The sequence below is a fragment of the Bison bison genome, unplaced genomic scaffold (genome assembly GCF_000754665.1).
Source record: "Bison bison bison isolate TAMUID 2011002044 unplaced genomic scaffold, Bison_UMD1.0 scf7180017864388, whole genome shotgun sequence".
NCBI classification, from domain to species: Eukaryota; Metazoa; Chordata; class Mammalia; order Artiodactyla; family Bovidae; genus Bison; species Bison bison.
This window is the reverse complement of record NW_011494960.1, coordinates 4,517,851-4,533,779: the sequence shown is the minus strand read 5'-3', so window position 1 is coordinate 4,533,779 and position 15,929 is coordinate 4,517,851. Positions and strand designations below refer to the sequence as shown.

The 15,929-nt window shown below is 40.4% G+C and overlaps 1 protein-coding gene and 1 pseudogene across 1 annotated transcript; both read left to right on the top strand.

The window, feature by feature from the left end:
• Nucleotides 1–14,488, top strand: part of LOC105002024 — a 103,963-nt pseudogene extending 89,475 nt beyond the window's left edge.
• Nucleotides 14,489–14,503: 15 nt separating this feature from the next.
• LOC105001976 (RING finger protein 113A) lies at nt 14,504–15,572 on the top strand. The gene has a single exon (XM_010858414.1). It carries the CDS (start codon nt 14,523–14,525, stop codon nt 15,570–15,572), a length of 1,050 nt encoding a protein of 349 aa, XP_010856716.1. The 5' UTR covers nt 14,504–14,522.
• The last annotated feature ends 357 nt before the right edge of the window (nt 15,573–15,929 follow it).

Sequence of the window (15,929 nt, the reverse complement as noted above, 5' to 3'; positions counted from 1 at the left end):
TCAGCCAAAAAGAAAAAATTCTTGAACTGCATAAAAATGAAAACACTGGGACGACCCAGAGGGATGGTATGGGGAGGGAAGAGGGAGGAGGGTTCAGGATGGGAAACACATGTATACCTGTGGCAGATTCATTTCGATATATGGCAAAACCAATATAATATTGTAAAGTTAAAAAATAAAATTAAATTAAAAAAATAAATAAAAATTAAAAAATTTTATGGGAAAAGTAACAAAACTTTAAAAAAATGACTAGATATAATTTATATACAAAAAAGGCACGTTTAATGTATACAGTTTGATGACTTTGGATATGAGCATATACCCATGATACTATCCCCATAATCAAGGTAATAAGCATATTCTTAACTTTCAAAAGTTTCCTTGTGTTCCCTCATCCTTTTTTGTGGTAAGAATGCCTAATGCAAGATGTGCCTTCTTAATGTTGCTGTGGACATCCCTGGTGGCTCAGCCTGCAATGCAGGAGAACCATATTTGATACCTGGATTGGGAAGATCCCTCAGAGAAGGGAATGGCTACCCAGTCTAGTATTCTTGCCTGGAGATTCCATGGACAGAGGAATCTGGCAGGATACAGTCCTTGGGGTTGCAAACGTTGCCCAGAAGTTCTCTAGAACTTATTCATCTTGCATAATTAAAACTTTATATCCATTGAACACCAACTCCCCATCTTAAGTTCCTGGCAACCACCATTCCACTCTCTGCTTTTAGAAGGTTGACTGTAAGTTTGACTATTTATATTAGTGGAATCCTATGGTATTTGTCTTTCTGGGATTGGCTTATTTAGCTTATCATTTGTCCCAATTTTATCCATGTTGTTGTAAATGGTAAGGTTTCTTTTTTAAGCTGAGTAATATTCTTTTGTGTTTATATGCCACCTTTTCTTTATCAGTTCATCTGTTTTTGGACAATTTGTGTTGTTTGCATATCTTGGTTATGGTAAATAATGTTCCATTGAACATGGGAAAGTAGATTCCTCTTCAAGATCCTGATTTAAATTTTTTTGAGTAAATGCGGAGAAGTGAAATTGCTAAACATGTTAGTTCTATTTTTATTTTTTTGAGGAACCTCCATGCTGTTTTCCATAGGAGCTATACTATTTTATATTCCCATCTACAGTGGACAAGTGTTCTGATTTCTGTACATTCTTGCCAATATTTATCTTTTTTTAAAAATAGCTATCCTAAGTAGGGTGTAAGGTGATATCTCATTGTGGTTTTGATCTGCATCTTCCTGTTGATTCGTGATGCTGAGCACTTTTTCATGTACCTGGTGGCCTTTCATATGTCCTCTTTGGAGAAATACCTATTTCCTTTGCCCATGTTTTAATCAGGTAATTTTTTTTTCCTTCTTACCTTCTTATAGGTGAGAAGGCCTCATTTCTTATTTCTTCTCTGGATACTTCCCTTTTATATATATAGTCTTCTTAGAAGAGAGTAGCTTTTAATTCAGAATCTCCAAATGCCAGATTTCATTCTCTATCTCATGTGCAAAAGAACAGACATGTGATTTTCATTTGACCATTTGATCAAACACCTTCTCATCATCTCTACCTATTAATAATATCTAGCTAATGAACCCCCCTTTTTTCTAATACAGCCAGAATCTGTTTTTATTGCTGCAATAAAATATCCCAGTGATATGCTCTGCAAATTCACTTTCCATCTGCCTCTCCCTCTGTGGATTCCTCTGTGAAGACAGTGGTGTATGTGTCAAATGTCTGAAGGGAAGGACACAGGCAAAAGAGACCTGAGTGAAACATCATGTTAACAGAGTCTCAAACCTCAGTTTCTCTCTGAGGCCTTTGGAATAAGAATGAATGGATTGCGCTTTAGTAAGTAGTTAGCTGAAGCCCTATAATCGTTGTAGGCTGTGATTGGGAAATCTGGAATAGGACTATGTGCTTTCTGCCTTCCTCTTTCAGGGCTCTCCATTGGTTTCTAATTTTTAGCATGTCTGAGTTATCTGAAATATTGTTCAAACATAAGATTCCTGGACATCCGTTCCCTACTATATACCCCAAGATTCTGGTTCAATAGAGTCTGATGAAGATGGTCTCAGAACCATACTCTGAAGAAATCTGGAAGCCAGCCTGAGGATAAATCCATTATACAAAGAAGGAAAAATTAGAGAAATTCAGAGAAAAATGAAGTTAGAGCCCCAATCAAGCTGTGCCCGAAGCTTGCTTGATCTACTATAGTTTTAATGTATTTCTCTTTCGGAAAGAGAATAAATTCCTTGTAATATGTATGCCAAAATTAAAATTGGTTTTCTCTTACTTGTAACTGAATGCACCCCAACTGATATAAAAATACTTTCATTTCAGACATCATATGATTGGATAGTCATCACCACCCAATGAAGAAGATTGTAGTTTTATTCCTATTTTATGGATGATGACATCAGCTTTAAAAGCTGGAATCTTTGCTTAATTTAAAGCAGTTAGAGTCAGATGCATGGAGGTGAATCTTATCAAGGCAGAGGGACCCTCTGTTAAGGAAAATTAAAAATTTGCCCCTATTTTTACTGGATTCATGTTTCACCACCTTCTTTAAGTCTTTCTGAAAATTGGACCCACGTTGATATTCATTATGTAAACAGATTCAGTGCTACAGACATAGAATTTAATTATTTTTAAATAGTTTATTTCAATATTTCTTTTATTTTCTCCAGCTCTACTGGAGAGTAAAGTTCTCCAGTACCACACAAAATACTGGGTTGGTCAAATTCTTAGGTAGTGCTAGTGGTAGAGAACCCACCGGCTAATGCAGGAGATGTAAGAGATGCTGGTTCGATCCCTGGGTTGGGAAGATATCTGGAAGAGGACATGGCAACCCATTCCAGTATTCTTATCTGGAGAATCCCATGGATAGAGGAGCTTAGTGGGCTATAGTCCATAGGGTTACAAAGAGCTGGACATGACAAAAAACAACTTCACACACACACACACACACAAATTTGTAATATCTTAAGGAAAAACCCAAATAAACTTTTTGGATAACCCAATACGTAGATTCTGGACAACGAGTGATGTTTTCCCAATGAGAAAAGTTAAGAATGGGGGGGAAAAAAAAGAAAATAAATGCTGAGTGGGCACAAATCCTTTGTATGAATGGCACAGATTTACATTCTGGTGGATGGTAGTACCATATCTCAGTTTGGCATACATCTGTATATTTATTTTATAGTTTTAAGATATTTAAGTGGTTTAATTCATGATCTTTCACTCTTTCCTTTTTGTTGCCACCTCTCAAATGCCTGAGATTACTGCCATGATGAAAGTCATTATATATTTGGTTTGTAATATATAGAAGAGCTTAGAGAACTGTAAGATGTGGGATCTTGTTTAGGACCGACAGTCGGCAGCCGCTTCTTTGGGGAGATCCCATGTGTTCTGCGGCTTTTTGTGGGGTTTGCTGTCATCTCAGCTGAAGGTGGCGGAGAAGGCAATGGCACCCCACTCCAGTACTCTTGCCTGGCAAATCCCACGGATGGAGGAGCCTGGTAGGCTGCAGTCCATGGGGTCGCTAAGAGTCAGACACGACTGAGTGACTTCACTTTCACTTTTCACTTTCATGCATTGGAGAGGGAAATGGCAACCCACTCCCGTGTTCTTGCCTGGAGAATCCCAGGGACGGGGAAGCCTGGTGGGCTGTTGTCTATGGGGTTGCACAGAGTCGGACACGACTGAAGCGACTTAGCAGCAGAGAACTGTAAAGCAACTATGCAAATAGCAGATACTTTTCTTGCTACTTTGCTTGTCAGAATGGAGATACTAGCAAGTATGTTAGGATTATGTGATTCTCTGAACAGTTGAGTTCCTCAGTAACGAGATCGATTCATAAAGGATAAACTTTACGGGCTTCCCTGGTGGCTTGGTGGTAAAGAATCTGCCTGCCAGTGCAGGAGACACAAATTTGATCCACGATCTAGGAAGATCCCTTGGAGAAGGAAATGGCAAGCTATTTCAGTATTCTTGCCTGGAAAATCCCCATGGACAGAGAGCCTGGTGGGCTACAGTCCATGAGTTCACAAAGAGTCAGACATGACTTAACAACTGAACAACAGCAAACCTTAAGGGTTCCAAGAAAAAACTCAGCCCAGCTCTTATTGGACAATCTAACCCCAGGCTTTTCTGAAACAGGTGACTCACTGGCTTTTTTGTAACAGCTTAATGTGTATGATGACTTACAGTTCGTAAACTGTTTGAGAAGAGTCTGAGAGCAATGGATGCTGAAATTTTGTAGATTTTGAGCCTGGGGTCAGGCCCCTAAGAGAGTGATATGTCTAGGGTAGCCTGAGAACTGACATAACCAAGATTCCTAATAGCATAGGTATTTAAGATCTAAAAACCCTAAATCTTTATTTCTTTCTGAACTTCCTAATTATCATAAGACATAAGATAAAATCTGCAGTTTTATAATTATTTCAGGTTTTTATATGTCTTAGCTTATTTGATCCTTCCAACCTCTTTTGAGACAGGTAAGGGTTATTAGCTTTGCAGATGAGGAAACTGAACCCCAGAAAGGATAAAGGACTTGCTGAAGATCAAATAAGCAGTGTCAAGTCTCGGTTTTTTGATTCCAAGTCCAATACTCTTTCTACAGCAGCATGGCATATACATTTGGAAATTTATGGGGACCCCAAAATATCAGTTTCACTTTAGACTCTAGGAAAGGACTTAGACATCTGTGTTAAAAAGCACTTAGAATCAATTAGTAAGATAGAAGTAGAATCTTCGTCCTTAGAGAGTTTTACAAGTCAGAAGAATCTCCAGCCTAATCCGAACAGAGGCTACAGGAAGAGCTAAATGACTTAAAGGCTCCTTCAACTCTTAAATTTGAGAATCCATATTTCAAGGGCAGATCATCATTCCAAGAGTTTTGATTACACTGTTAAGAATAACTTACCCGTATTAAAGCATCTGTTTCTGACAACTGGCAGGTTTTACTAACAATCAGGTCCACTTTTGAACCATGACTACAGAAGGAACAAATGTTCTCAGGCAGTCCATCTTATCTTGGAAAAAGAGAGTAATACCAACCAAATGAATTCATGCTGGCTCTGTAGAAAGTGAGTGATCCCCTCCAAGCAATTTCAAGGGAAAAGGCCATCCAATTTTAAACTGAGGAATTTGGTTTGCAGATGAAGTCATTCATCTTGTGGCCACTAACCACAGTTATCCAATTGATAACCATGCCTCTCTTTGAATTCGAGTAGGTTTGATTTAAATCACTAGTTTTCCTACAAAGAGCACAGTTTTGTTTTTTGTTGTATAATCCTATATAACAGTCCTTGAAAGTTAGATAGTTATAGCATGCATTTCATTACAAAAGCACAATAGATTTAAGGCAGTAATTTTGATATCCCATTTTTGTAGCAGAAAACAGAAGGATAATCTTTTAACAAGCAGAGCTAATTGTAGCAGATGGATTTGAAGTTACTGGAGAAGATGTTGAATCATCTTCAAAGTGGAGATATGAGGGTTATTTTTTGTTGTGTTTGCAAAGTGAAACTATTACCAAAATACATTATCTTTGAATACGTACTTGTATTTTGGATGTTTTTTCTTAATCAGCATATGTAATTATTTTAACACAACAAGCACATGTTTATTTTAAAATGTAATTACTATGTTTTCATTTAATTTCATTTCTTTACATATAGCTAGATTTATACCAAAGAGAATATGAAGCAAAATGTTAACCGTGCTCAGTCACTCAGTGGTGTCCAACTCTTTGTGACCCCATGGACTGTAGCCTGCCAGGCTCCTCCTCTGTCTATGGACTTTACCAGGCAAGAATACTGGAGTGGGTTGCCATTTCCTGCTCCAGGGGATTTCCTGACCCAGGGATCGAACCTGCATCTCTAGCATCTCCTGCACTGGCAGGCAGATTCTTTACTACTGAGCCACCTGGGAAACTCCATAACACAGAATTCTGTCTTTTAATTTAAAAGATTTTTAAATGAATTTACAAAGATTATTTCAGATTAACAAAATAAATTTAAAATACTATCAGCTAACTTCACTCTCTTCTTTTTGTTTATATACAATTTGAAAGTAAACCTGAGTCTTTCCACTTTTCAATTCCCAAATGAATTCCTTTTTTTTTTTTTTAATGAGTTCACTTTCATGTATACAAAAAACTTTTCCAGGAGCTATTCAGGCTAGTTCAGCCTCCATGTTCAAAAAGGTACACATATTTCCCTGAGAAAGAAATAGTAACCAAATGTAAAAGTAACAATTTAAGGAAAATCCAGCTTGAATGGACATGAATAATTTCCAGCTAAGGTGTTTTCTGGGCTTCCTGGTGGCCTAGTGGTAAAGAATCTGCTTTCCAATGCAGGAGATGCAAGTTCCATCCCTGGGTCAGGAAGATCCCCTGGAGTAGGAAATGGCAACCCGCTCCAGTATTCTTGCCTGGAAAGTTCCGTGAACAGAGGAGCCTGGTGGGCTACAGTTCATTGAGTCGCAAAGAGTTGGACATGACTGAGCAACTCAACACACATACACAGGTGTTTTCTATATTCTATATATACCACCTCACTGATTACTGTCTGGAGTATTTATTCAGTCTTTGGGTCCAACTATACTTTCTGAAATTTTTAAAAAATGTTTATTGCAATAGAGTTGATTTACCATGTTGTGTTGATTTCCAGTGTATACAAAGTGAATCAGTTATACATATACACATATACTCTCTGTTTAAAGATTCTTTTCCCATAATAGTCCATTGCAGAGTATGGAGTATAGTTCCCTGTGCTATACAGTATGTTCTTACTAGTTATCTGTTTTATATATAGCAGTGTGTATATGTCAGTCCCGATCTCCCAATTTATCCCTCCCCTGCATTATCCCTTAGTAACCATAAGTTTGTTTTCTACATCTGTGACCCTACTTCTATTTTGTAAATAAGTTCATTTGTACTCCTTTTTCAGATTCTATGTATAAGTCATAGTGTACGATATTCGTCTTTCTGTTTCGGATTTTCTTTGCTCAGTATCACAATCTCTAGATCCATCCATGTTGCTGCAAATGACATTCTCTTGTTCTTTTTAATGGCTGAGTAATATTCCACATGAAACTGGATTGAACACTGAATTTGTCCAGGTCATCAGTGATGGTAGAAATCTTTCTGAACTGCTATTAAATTTTAGATTCTCATGCAATAATCTCTAATGAACTAGGAAGCTTCCATGACTCCTTCTATTTCTTGGTGCTTTTTTCTCTATACTCTTACCAGCCAATATTTATTTGCTGAGTGATTTAACCATAGCACAGTGATTTATCATGACTGACATTATGTGCAGAATAACTGTTGGATGCCCAGGTGAATTCTTCTCACCAATTAAGGCTTAGTAGTTTTGTTGACTGGACAAACAGGAACTATTGTCATTATCATGGCTCTTGTTATTGAATCGGGTATTGGGATTTGACAGAAAACTGGATTATAGATTCTTGGCTTGATGGGTTCTACTCAGAAACTTTTCCTTAACATCATCTTAATACACAATTGGACATTTTTATCTGCTGTGGCTCTGTTAGAACTCTGATTTCTATATTTGAATGAATTATACTGATCTCTATCATCATTAGATGATTTTTTAGCATGAGAATGAATGTGGAGGGGCTAAACTAATTATAATTTTCACCCGTGATGAGGACAAAAGTGAACTATCGGCTGTTGTAATCAGATTGTGTATTACCTGACTTGTTCAGAAATGGTAGGTACTATGAAATTAATGTTTGGCAATAATAAGAGTTACCAGTTATGCTTCAGCTTTTAGGTCCCAGGCGCTTCCTGTACACTGTCTTAGATAATCCTCCCAAGACTCCTGTGTTCCCAAAATATCCATTTTACAGAATGCTTGTACCCCTCCCCATTCCTCCAACCTCCCAGCCCCTGATAAACACGTGTTTACTTTTTGTTTCTACGAGTTCGGCTTTTTTCCTGTGCTTATTGCCTGTTTAGATGCAAGTCAGTGTACGTTTCAAGGTCGATGCTGAGATATTTAGCGCTGCACTGCCCTCTTGTGCTTTGGACCGCATTCACAGCATGAAGGCGATTAAAACCTCACTGCCTTCTTTGCACTCAGTCTTCCCTCTTGCACTTCAACAGTTGAGTTTGCCCGCTTGTTTTAAATTTAAATGAAGGTTTATGAAGGCTCTTGGCAGAGAATGGTGTCTTTGTCCACACTGGAATCCTGAACACTTCCTCCCCTGCACTCAAGATTTTCTCCTCTTCATTGCTCTCTCTTAATACTAAATTGTATAAAAGAGGTAAAAAGACAGCAAAGCAGCCAGTTTCCAAGAGCTCAAATGTTCGAAAGAGAAACTGCCGTTATCTATTGAGCTGCAAAGTTGTGTGTGTTCCAGTATTTCATTTTTATAATTAGACAATTATGAATTCCCAGTTAAAAAATTAATCAATGTTATCAGATCTGAGAGGAAACACATTTGACAAATGGTCAAACCAATGAGAAACCTAATTCAAGGCATCCTTAAAATGACTTTAAAAAGAAAGAAAAAAACTCTGAGAAATTCTTTAGACTGATAAAAATGCTGACATGTAAAAGACTCCCAAAGTAAACCAAAATAACCACTTAAAAAAAAAAAAAAAAAACTAAGAAACTTGCTTCTTCAAACTATTATTTTGACCTAATTGTCCCCTGAGCTAGTTTGATTTCAACCAAACTTGTTTCTTCCAAATCATATTTTGAGAACTTGTTTCTAATTTGTCTTTGGCTAAATCCCATGCTACCCACACAAGCCAATCAATACAAGGAATTCAGTCATCAAAATGAGGGTTTTTTTTTAACCTTTTACCTAGAAATGTATGAATTCAATTTGTCTTCCCTTATATATACTGCTTGACTTTTTAGTGTTTTCATAACCATGTAATTTGATCCTCACAAACAGCTAGGAGATTATTTGTTTTACATGGGAGGAAATGAAGTTTCAATGAGGCTAAAGGATTTGTCCAAGGCCACATGGTTCGCTAGTGGACAAGTTAGAGACCCCAGATCTTTTAGGTTCTATGTGTGCGTGCTCAGTTGCATCCAACTCTTTGCGACCCCATGGACTGCAGCCCACCAAGCTCCTCTGTCCATGGGATTCTCCAGGCAGAATACTGGAGTGGGTTGTCATGCCCTTTCCAGGGGATCTTCCCAACCCAGGGATCAAACCTGAGTTTGATCCTCTTAAGTCTCCTGCAATGTCAGGTGGGTTCTTTACCACTGAGCCACCAGCGAAGCTTCTTTAGGCTGTATACTGGGACCAATTTCATCACAATAGTGGCAAGAATGTAGACCCTGCCTTGCCCTCAGGGGTGGAGCCTAGAACAGAGTTTAGGAACTTTTACACTCAGTTTCAATGTACTAACCAGGTGTTCACAGAATTTTGCTGTGGAATCTGAGGGAATTGAGCTTGTTTTTAGGGTAGAGTTGATATATCTATCAGTCAATTTCTGTGTGTGTATGTGTGTTTAGCTCCTATGATACGACAATATACAAAAACACACAAGGATTTTTGACCAGCGCTACCAAGTGTGTAATGTTCTCACACATTCTGCTCTCCAAGTTGTGCAATATGATCAAGGAAAGCCACATTTGTTTGTTCATTCATTCAGGAAATATTTATTTAACGTCTATGCTGTGTCAGGTACCATCCTAGGTGTTGGGGATATAACAGTGAGCAAAACAAAGTCCTACTTCATAGACTGTTCATTCTAGCAAGACTGTAAGTAGTATATAGCACAGTGGGTATTTGAGGGATAAATTAGATGGCTTTTCATAGTGACCATGGCCAATACTCAGGAAAAGGAGAAGTCAATGAAGGTTCAAGGAAGTATGCTGCTGTTACATGGAACCACAAGTGACTGAGGTCAAACTTTTTAAAGTGTGTTATACCAGAGGGTATTTGTGCCATTTGGGGAATATCAGTTTTATTATAAGAGTAAGACCTTGATTCCTCTCTTTATTAGTTGTGTGATCTGAGATGTGTTACTCAGTGGTTTTTACTGTTTTCTCATCTGTAAAATGGAAGTAATATTAGTACCTATCATATCTCTACCTCATAGAGCTACTATGAAAACTAAAAGGATAGATAAGATATGGAAAATTTAGCACAGTACTAACACAAATCAAGAAATTAAATATAACTGCTGTGTCAGTCAGGATGCTTTCTGTTGCAGGTGATAGAAATAAATAAGTTACTGGTCCACATAGTTATATCAAACAATGCCTTTGGACCCAATCATTCTGTCTATAAGTTCAGCTGTGTTCCCAAGAACAAGTAACATCTGAGTAAAAATTCATAAATATTGAGCTCTTAAATATGACACAGTTCCAAGCACTTCGTATGGATTGTATTATTTAATCTTCACAACAGTCAATGAGGTAGGTGATATAACCATCTCATTTTACAAGTGAGGAAACTGGGACACAGGGAGGTTAATAGCTGGAAAGAGCAAAAAACTGTTTTACTTTAGAACCTTTGTGCTTAACCATTACACAGAATCCTTCTGAAGAAATTAATAGGTGAAGAGGATAGAGTTTCAAATAAGAAAAAGTAAAGTATTATAGATAATTTTGACTTCTCATGTGACTAATAAATTCAATGAAAAATTGTGGGCTCATTTATCTTGCACCCAAAGCATCTAACCAGCGTGCACACAGAAAGCAACTAATAAATATTTCACAACTGAACTGATTCAGCATTAGCAATCTTCTTTACTCTCTGCTTTCTCCAACAATGCTTAAGTATTTTAGCTTTGCATTTGCTAACTACTCAAGGCAATGGCACCCCACTCCAGTACTCTTGCCTGGAAAATCCCATGGACGGAGGAGCCTGGTGGGCTGCAGTCCATGGGGTCGCTAAAAGTCGGACACGACTGAGCGACTTCACTTTCACTTTTCACTTTCCTGCATTGGAGAAGGAAATGGCAACCCATTCCAGTGTTCTTGCCTGGAGAATCCCAGGGACAAGGGAGCCTGGTGGGCTGCCGTCTATGGGGTTGCACAGAGTCGGACATGACTGAAGTGACTTAGCAGCAGCAGCACCCTGATCAAAAGTATTAGCCAACAAACTTAGGCACATAGTTATTTCATTTTAAAAAACTCAAAAAGAACTAATAGTAAACACCGCTATATTGAGATCAGAAAGGACTTTCTAAAGTGGGTCCCTGGAAGACAAAACTTTCCATCTTCTCTGGCGCCCTCTTGTGCTTTGTCATGGAAACTAATCCAAAGTGCCGATGCTTCCAGGACTTGAGAAGTCAAACAATCTTAAAAAATTCAACACACACACTCTTAGAGATTAAACTCTTTTCTGCCCATCTTTCCATGTTACACTAATCAGTGCTTGTGTCAGGAATTGTAAAATATTGTGTAACCTGGTTTTACCTAACCAGGTAGGCTGTAATTTACCTAACCAGTTTGAATTTCCTCCAGCTCTTATTCCTAGAGATTCATACAACCTGTAAAATGAACTTACGTGTTTTTTGGAAGCATGTGTGACTTGAGTTATCTGGCAGGACTGCCTTCTCTCTCTCTCTCATCCTTGGGTCAAGGCTCTGATTTCCTTAAAAAAATTTAAAGCTGCAAGAAGCTGTCTTTGGAAGAGGGCAGTCCATCTACGTGTCCTTGACCTAAAGGGCCCCCTGAGGTGGTGCTGCTTATTCATCAAAGTCTTGCAGAGTTTTCATTGGTTCACTGGTACCACTTTTCAAGTCCCCCTTTCATGTCCCCCTGCATCAGTGGACTCTGACATGTGAGCACTGGAAAGGAGTAGAGGCTCAGGAGGTAAAAATGCAAGTGATAGATTCTACACTGCCTTAAACGAGCTGTCCTGCCCCAGGAGTTGGCTAAACAGGCTCAGATGTTTCAGATTATTACACTTTAGCTGGAACCTGCATTATATTTCCATGAAACTGAATAATGATGATATTAAAATTATTAATAATAATGACTGAATTTTATTTAGTGCTTAATAGTTAAGCAATAAACACTAAATTCATTGCTTCATGTTTTACAGGCAGCATCTTGCTTCATTTTCACAAGTCTCCTAGGAAGTAAGTAGTGTTATAATTGTCATGCACAGATAAGAAAACTGAGATGCAGAGAAGTTACATACTTGGAGAGACACCATAGCTTTGAGAGAATCTGTCTGCTGTAATTGTCCGAGCCACAAGACTACAGTTCCAATGCTGGCTCTACTACTTTCTAACTGTGTGACTTTCAGTTATTTGCTTAATCTCTCTGTGCCTCAGTTTCCTTATCTAATAACTCCTGCTTCAGAAGCATATTGCAGGTATTAAATGAGCTAATGGTCCTTGCTCTGCTGCTGCTAAGTCGCTTCAGTCGTGTCCGACTCTATGCGACCCCATAGACGGCAGCCCACCAGAGGCTTCCCCAACCCTGGGATTCTCCAGGCAAGAACACTGGAGTGGGTTGCCATTTCCTTCTCCAATGCATGAAAGTGAAAAGTGAAAGTGAAGTCGCTCAGTCGTGTCCGACTCTTAGCGACCCCATGGACTGTAGCCCACCAGGCTCCTCCATCCATGGGATTTTCCAGGCAAGAGTACTGGAGTGGGGTGCCATTGCCTTCCTTAGCATATCGTTAAGTGCTATAAAAGTACTTTTACAAAAGGAAGTGAAGCCTAGGTTGGTTCAGACCACCATACAGTCTCACTAAGATGAAGATTATGCTTTTTCTCTTAATGGATATTGTTATGAAATGGATCCTAATAACATGTCTAGCCAAGGTGAATTTCTTCTGGGTGCAGCACAATCATCTAAGATCTTTAAAAACTACTGATCCCAATTCAACAGGTCTAGGGCAAAGCTCAAGCATCTTTATTTTTCTGAAGTTTTAAGAGATGCTCATCTATAGCCAAAACTATAAGTCACTGCTGTAGTACTTAGATGTTGACAAAGATCTTTTCCATAATAAGGTAATATTTATTCAGGGGTTGCTGCCGCTGCTGCTGCTGCTAAGTTGTTTCAGTCGTGTCCGACTCTGTGCAACCCCATAGACGGCAGCCCACCAGGCTCCCTTGTCCCTGGGATTCTCCAGGCAAGAACACTGGAGTGGGTTGCCATTTCCTTCTCCAATGCAGGAAAGTGAAAAGTGAAAGTGAAGTCACTCAGTAGTGTCCGACTCTTATCAACCCCATGGACTGCAGGCCTATCAGGCTTCTCAGTCCATGGGATTTTCTAGGCAAAAGTACTGGAGTGGGGTGCCATTGCCTTCTCTGATTCAGGGGTTACTATATGCTATATACTGAGTGCTTTATTTGGATCATCTCATTTTAATCCTCCAACAAAAGCTTCATGAGTTAGCTAACTACTGTCATCCACATTTTACAGACAGGAGAACCAAGGAAAAGAAGGTAAGGAACTTGCCCAAGGTCACTTACATAGCTGGTGGCAGAGCAGGGATTTTAAACCCAATGGATCAACACCACAGCTTGTACATTTAACTAGCAGCTTAGACTACCTTCCCACATAGGGTCTAATTTGAACTCTGAATAAATCTTTCACGTAAAAAAATAAAAACAAACTTGCACATAAGTCTGTGCAGTAAGCTGGTTTTGCCATTATTCAAAGTTTATAACTGCAGAGACTAAAACTAAGGACTGGGCCAAATATACACAGTCAGTGTACAAGCTGAGGCTTACACCTGGCTCTTATAACTTGAAATCCTATTCTCTTTCTCTATTGTCACAGAGAACTTCATATAAACCAAAGTATTAGTTGCTCAGTCATGTCCAACTTTTTGAACAGTAGCCTGCCAGGCACCTCTGTCCATGGAATTCTCCAGGCAAGAATACTGGAGTAGGTTGTCCTTTCCTTCTCCCAAATAAACCAAGATAGTTCTTTTATAAGATCTTTCATAGGCTTTACCTTCTCTTTCCTACAATGACTGCTTTGATCCATGTCATCATCCCCTCTGGCAAGAGCTTCAACCAAAAGCCCTCTTCTATCTTTATCTCTTTTCTGCACACTACTTCCAGTTTCTTCATCTACTAAATGCTGCTGCTGCTGCTAAGTCACTTCAGTCGTGTCCGACTCTGTGCGACCCCATAGACGGCAGCCCACGAGGCTCCTCCGTCCCTAGGATTCTCCAGGCAAGAATACTGGAGTGGGTTGCCATTTCCTTCTCCAAAATGCAGAGCTCATTAATCAACTCTTTAGATTAAAATTTGGCTAACATCTGTTTTGTCTGCCATTTGCAGTAGGTTGAATGGTGCCTCCAAAATAAATAAATAAATAAATAAAGCCCCGGGACCTGTGAGCGTGACCTTACTGGGGGGCGGGGGGAGTCTTTGAAAATGTAGCTAAGGAGTGGCACGCGCACGCTCTCGCGCACCCTTGCTCCCACAGTCCTCTTTGCGCAACCGGCTTTGCATCCACCTAGTGGTGGAGCGCACGAGTGCAGTGACGCGCAGAAGTCCCGCGCCACCCAGTAGGCCACAACAGTTTCAGAGCTCGCGACTCTTTAAAATGGCAGAGCAGCTTTCCCCGGGAAAGACGACGGACCAGGTGTGCACCTTTCTTTTTAGAAAGCCTGGACGAAAGGGGGGTGCAGGCCGCAGAAAACGCCTGATCTGCGACCAAGAGTCCGGAGGCGGAGGCGGCGGCGGCAGCGGCAGCAGCAGCAGCGGTGACGAAGGCAACAGGGTGGTTCGTCCTGAAAAGAAGCGGGCGATCCACACTCCGATGATCCAGAAGACCTGGGGCGGTGGTAAACAGAAAGGGGCTTCCGGGAACCGGAGTAGCGAGGAGGAAGTAGAGGAGCCCGAGAGTCTCGGCGTGGTCTATAAGTCCACTCGCTCGGCGAAACCCGTGGGGCCGGAGGACATGGGGGCGACCGCTGTGTACGAGCTAGACACGGAGAAGGAGCGTGACGCACAAGCCATCTTTGAGCGCAGCCGGAAGATCCGGGAGGAGTTGAGAGGCAAGGAAGATGATAAGATCTACCGGGGAATGAATAATTATCAGAAATACATGAGGCCCAAAGACGCGTCTGCGGGTAGTGATTCCTCAGGAATGGCGAGGAAGGGCCCCATTCGAGCTCCCGAGCATCTGCGTGCCACCGTGCGCTGGGATTACCAGCCCGACATTTGTAAGGACTACAAAGAGACCGGCTTTTGCGGCTTCGGAGACAGTTGCAAATTCCTCCATGACCGTTCAGATTACAAGCACGGGTGGCAGATCCAACGCGAGCTCGACGAAGGTCGCTATGGCGTCGACGAGGATGAAAACTATGAAGTGGCAAGGGATGAGGAGGAACTACCATTCAAGTGTTTCATCTGTCGCCAGACCTTCCAAAACCCTGTGGTCACCAAATGCAGGCATTATTTCTGCGAGGGCTGTGCGCTTCAGCATTTCCGCACCACCTCGCGCTGCTACATCTGTGACCAGCAGACCAACGGAGTCTTCAATCCAGCGAAAGAATTGATCGCCAAACTGGAGAAGCGTCGAGCTGCAGAAGAGGGTGGTGCTTCTAATTTCCCAGAAGACCCCGATAAGGGTCCAATTCCCATTACTTAATTTTCCCATTATTCTCAAATCTCGAAATGTTTTGTTGTTTTGGGAAAGATAAAAAGTGTAGCTAAGTTACAGATCTCTAGGTAAGATCATTCTGTATTTTTCTGGGTTGGCCCTAAGTCCAGCCTTAAGTATCCTTGTAAGGCAGAAGAGAAGGCCATGTGAAGACAGAGGCAAAGACTGATGTCCGCAGCCATAAGCCAAGGGATCCCTGAAGCCACCAGAAGCTGGAAGAAGCAAAGAGCTCTAGAAGGACCCCACCAGCACCTTGATTTCAGACTTCGAGCCTCCAGAACTGTGACAGAATACACTGCTGTTGTTATAAGCCACTCAGAGTGAATTTGTTATGGCAGCTGTAGG

What these genes read in the sequence shown, in the direction of transcription:
- LOC105001976 (XM_010858414.1), top strand. Translation starts at nt 14,523, where the DNA reads ATGGCAGAGCAGCTTTCCCCGGGAAAGACGACGGACCAGGTGTGCACC.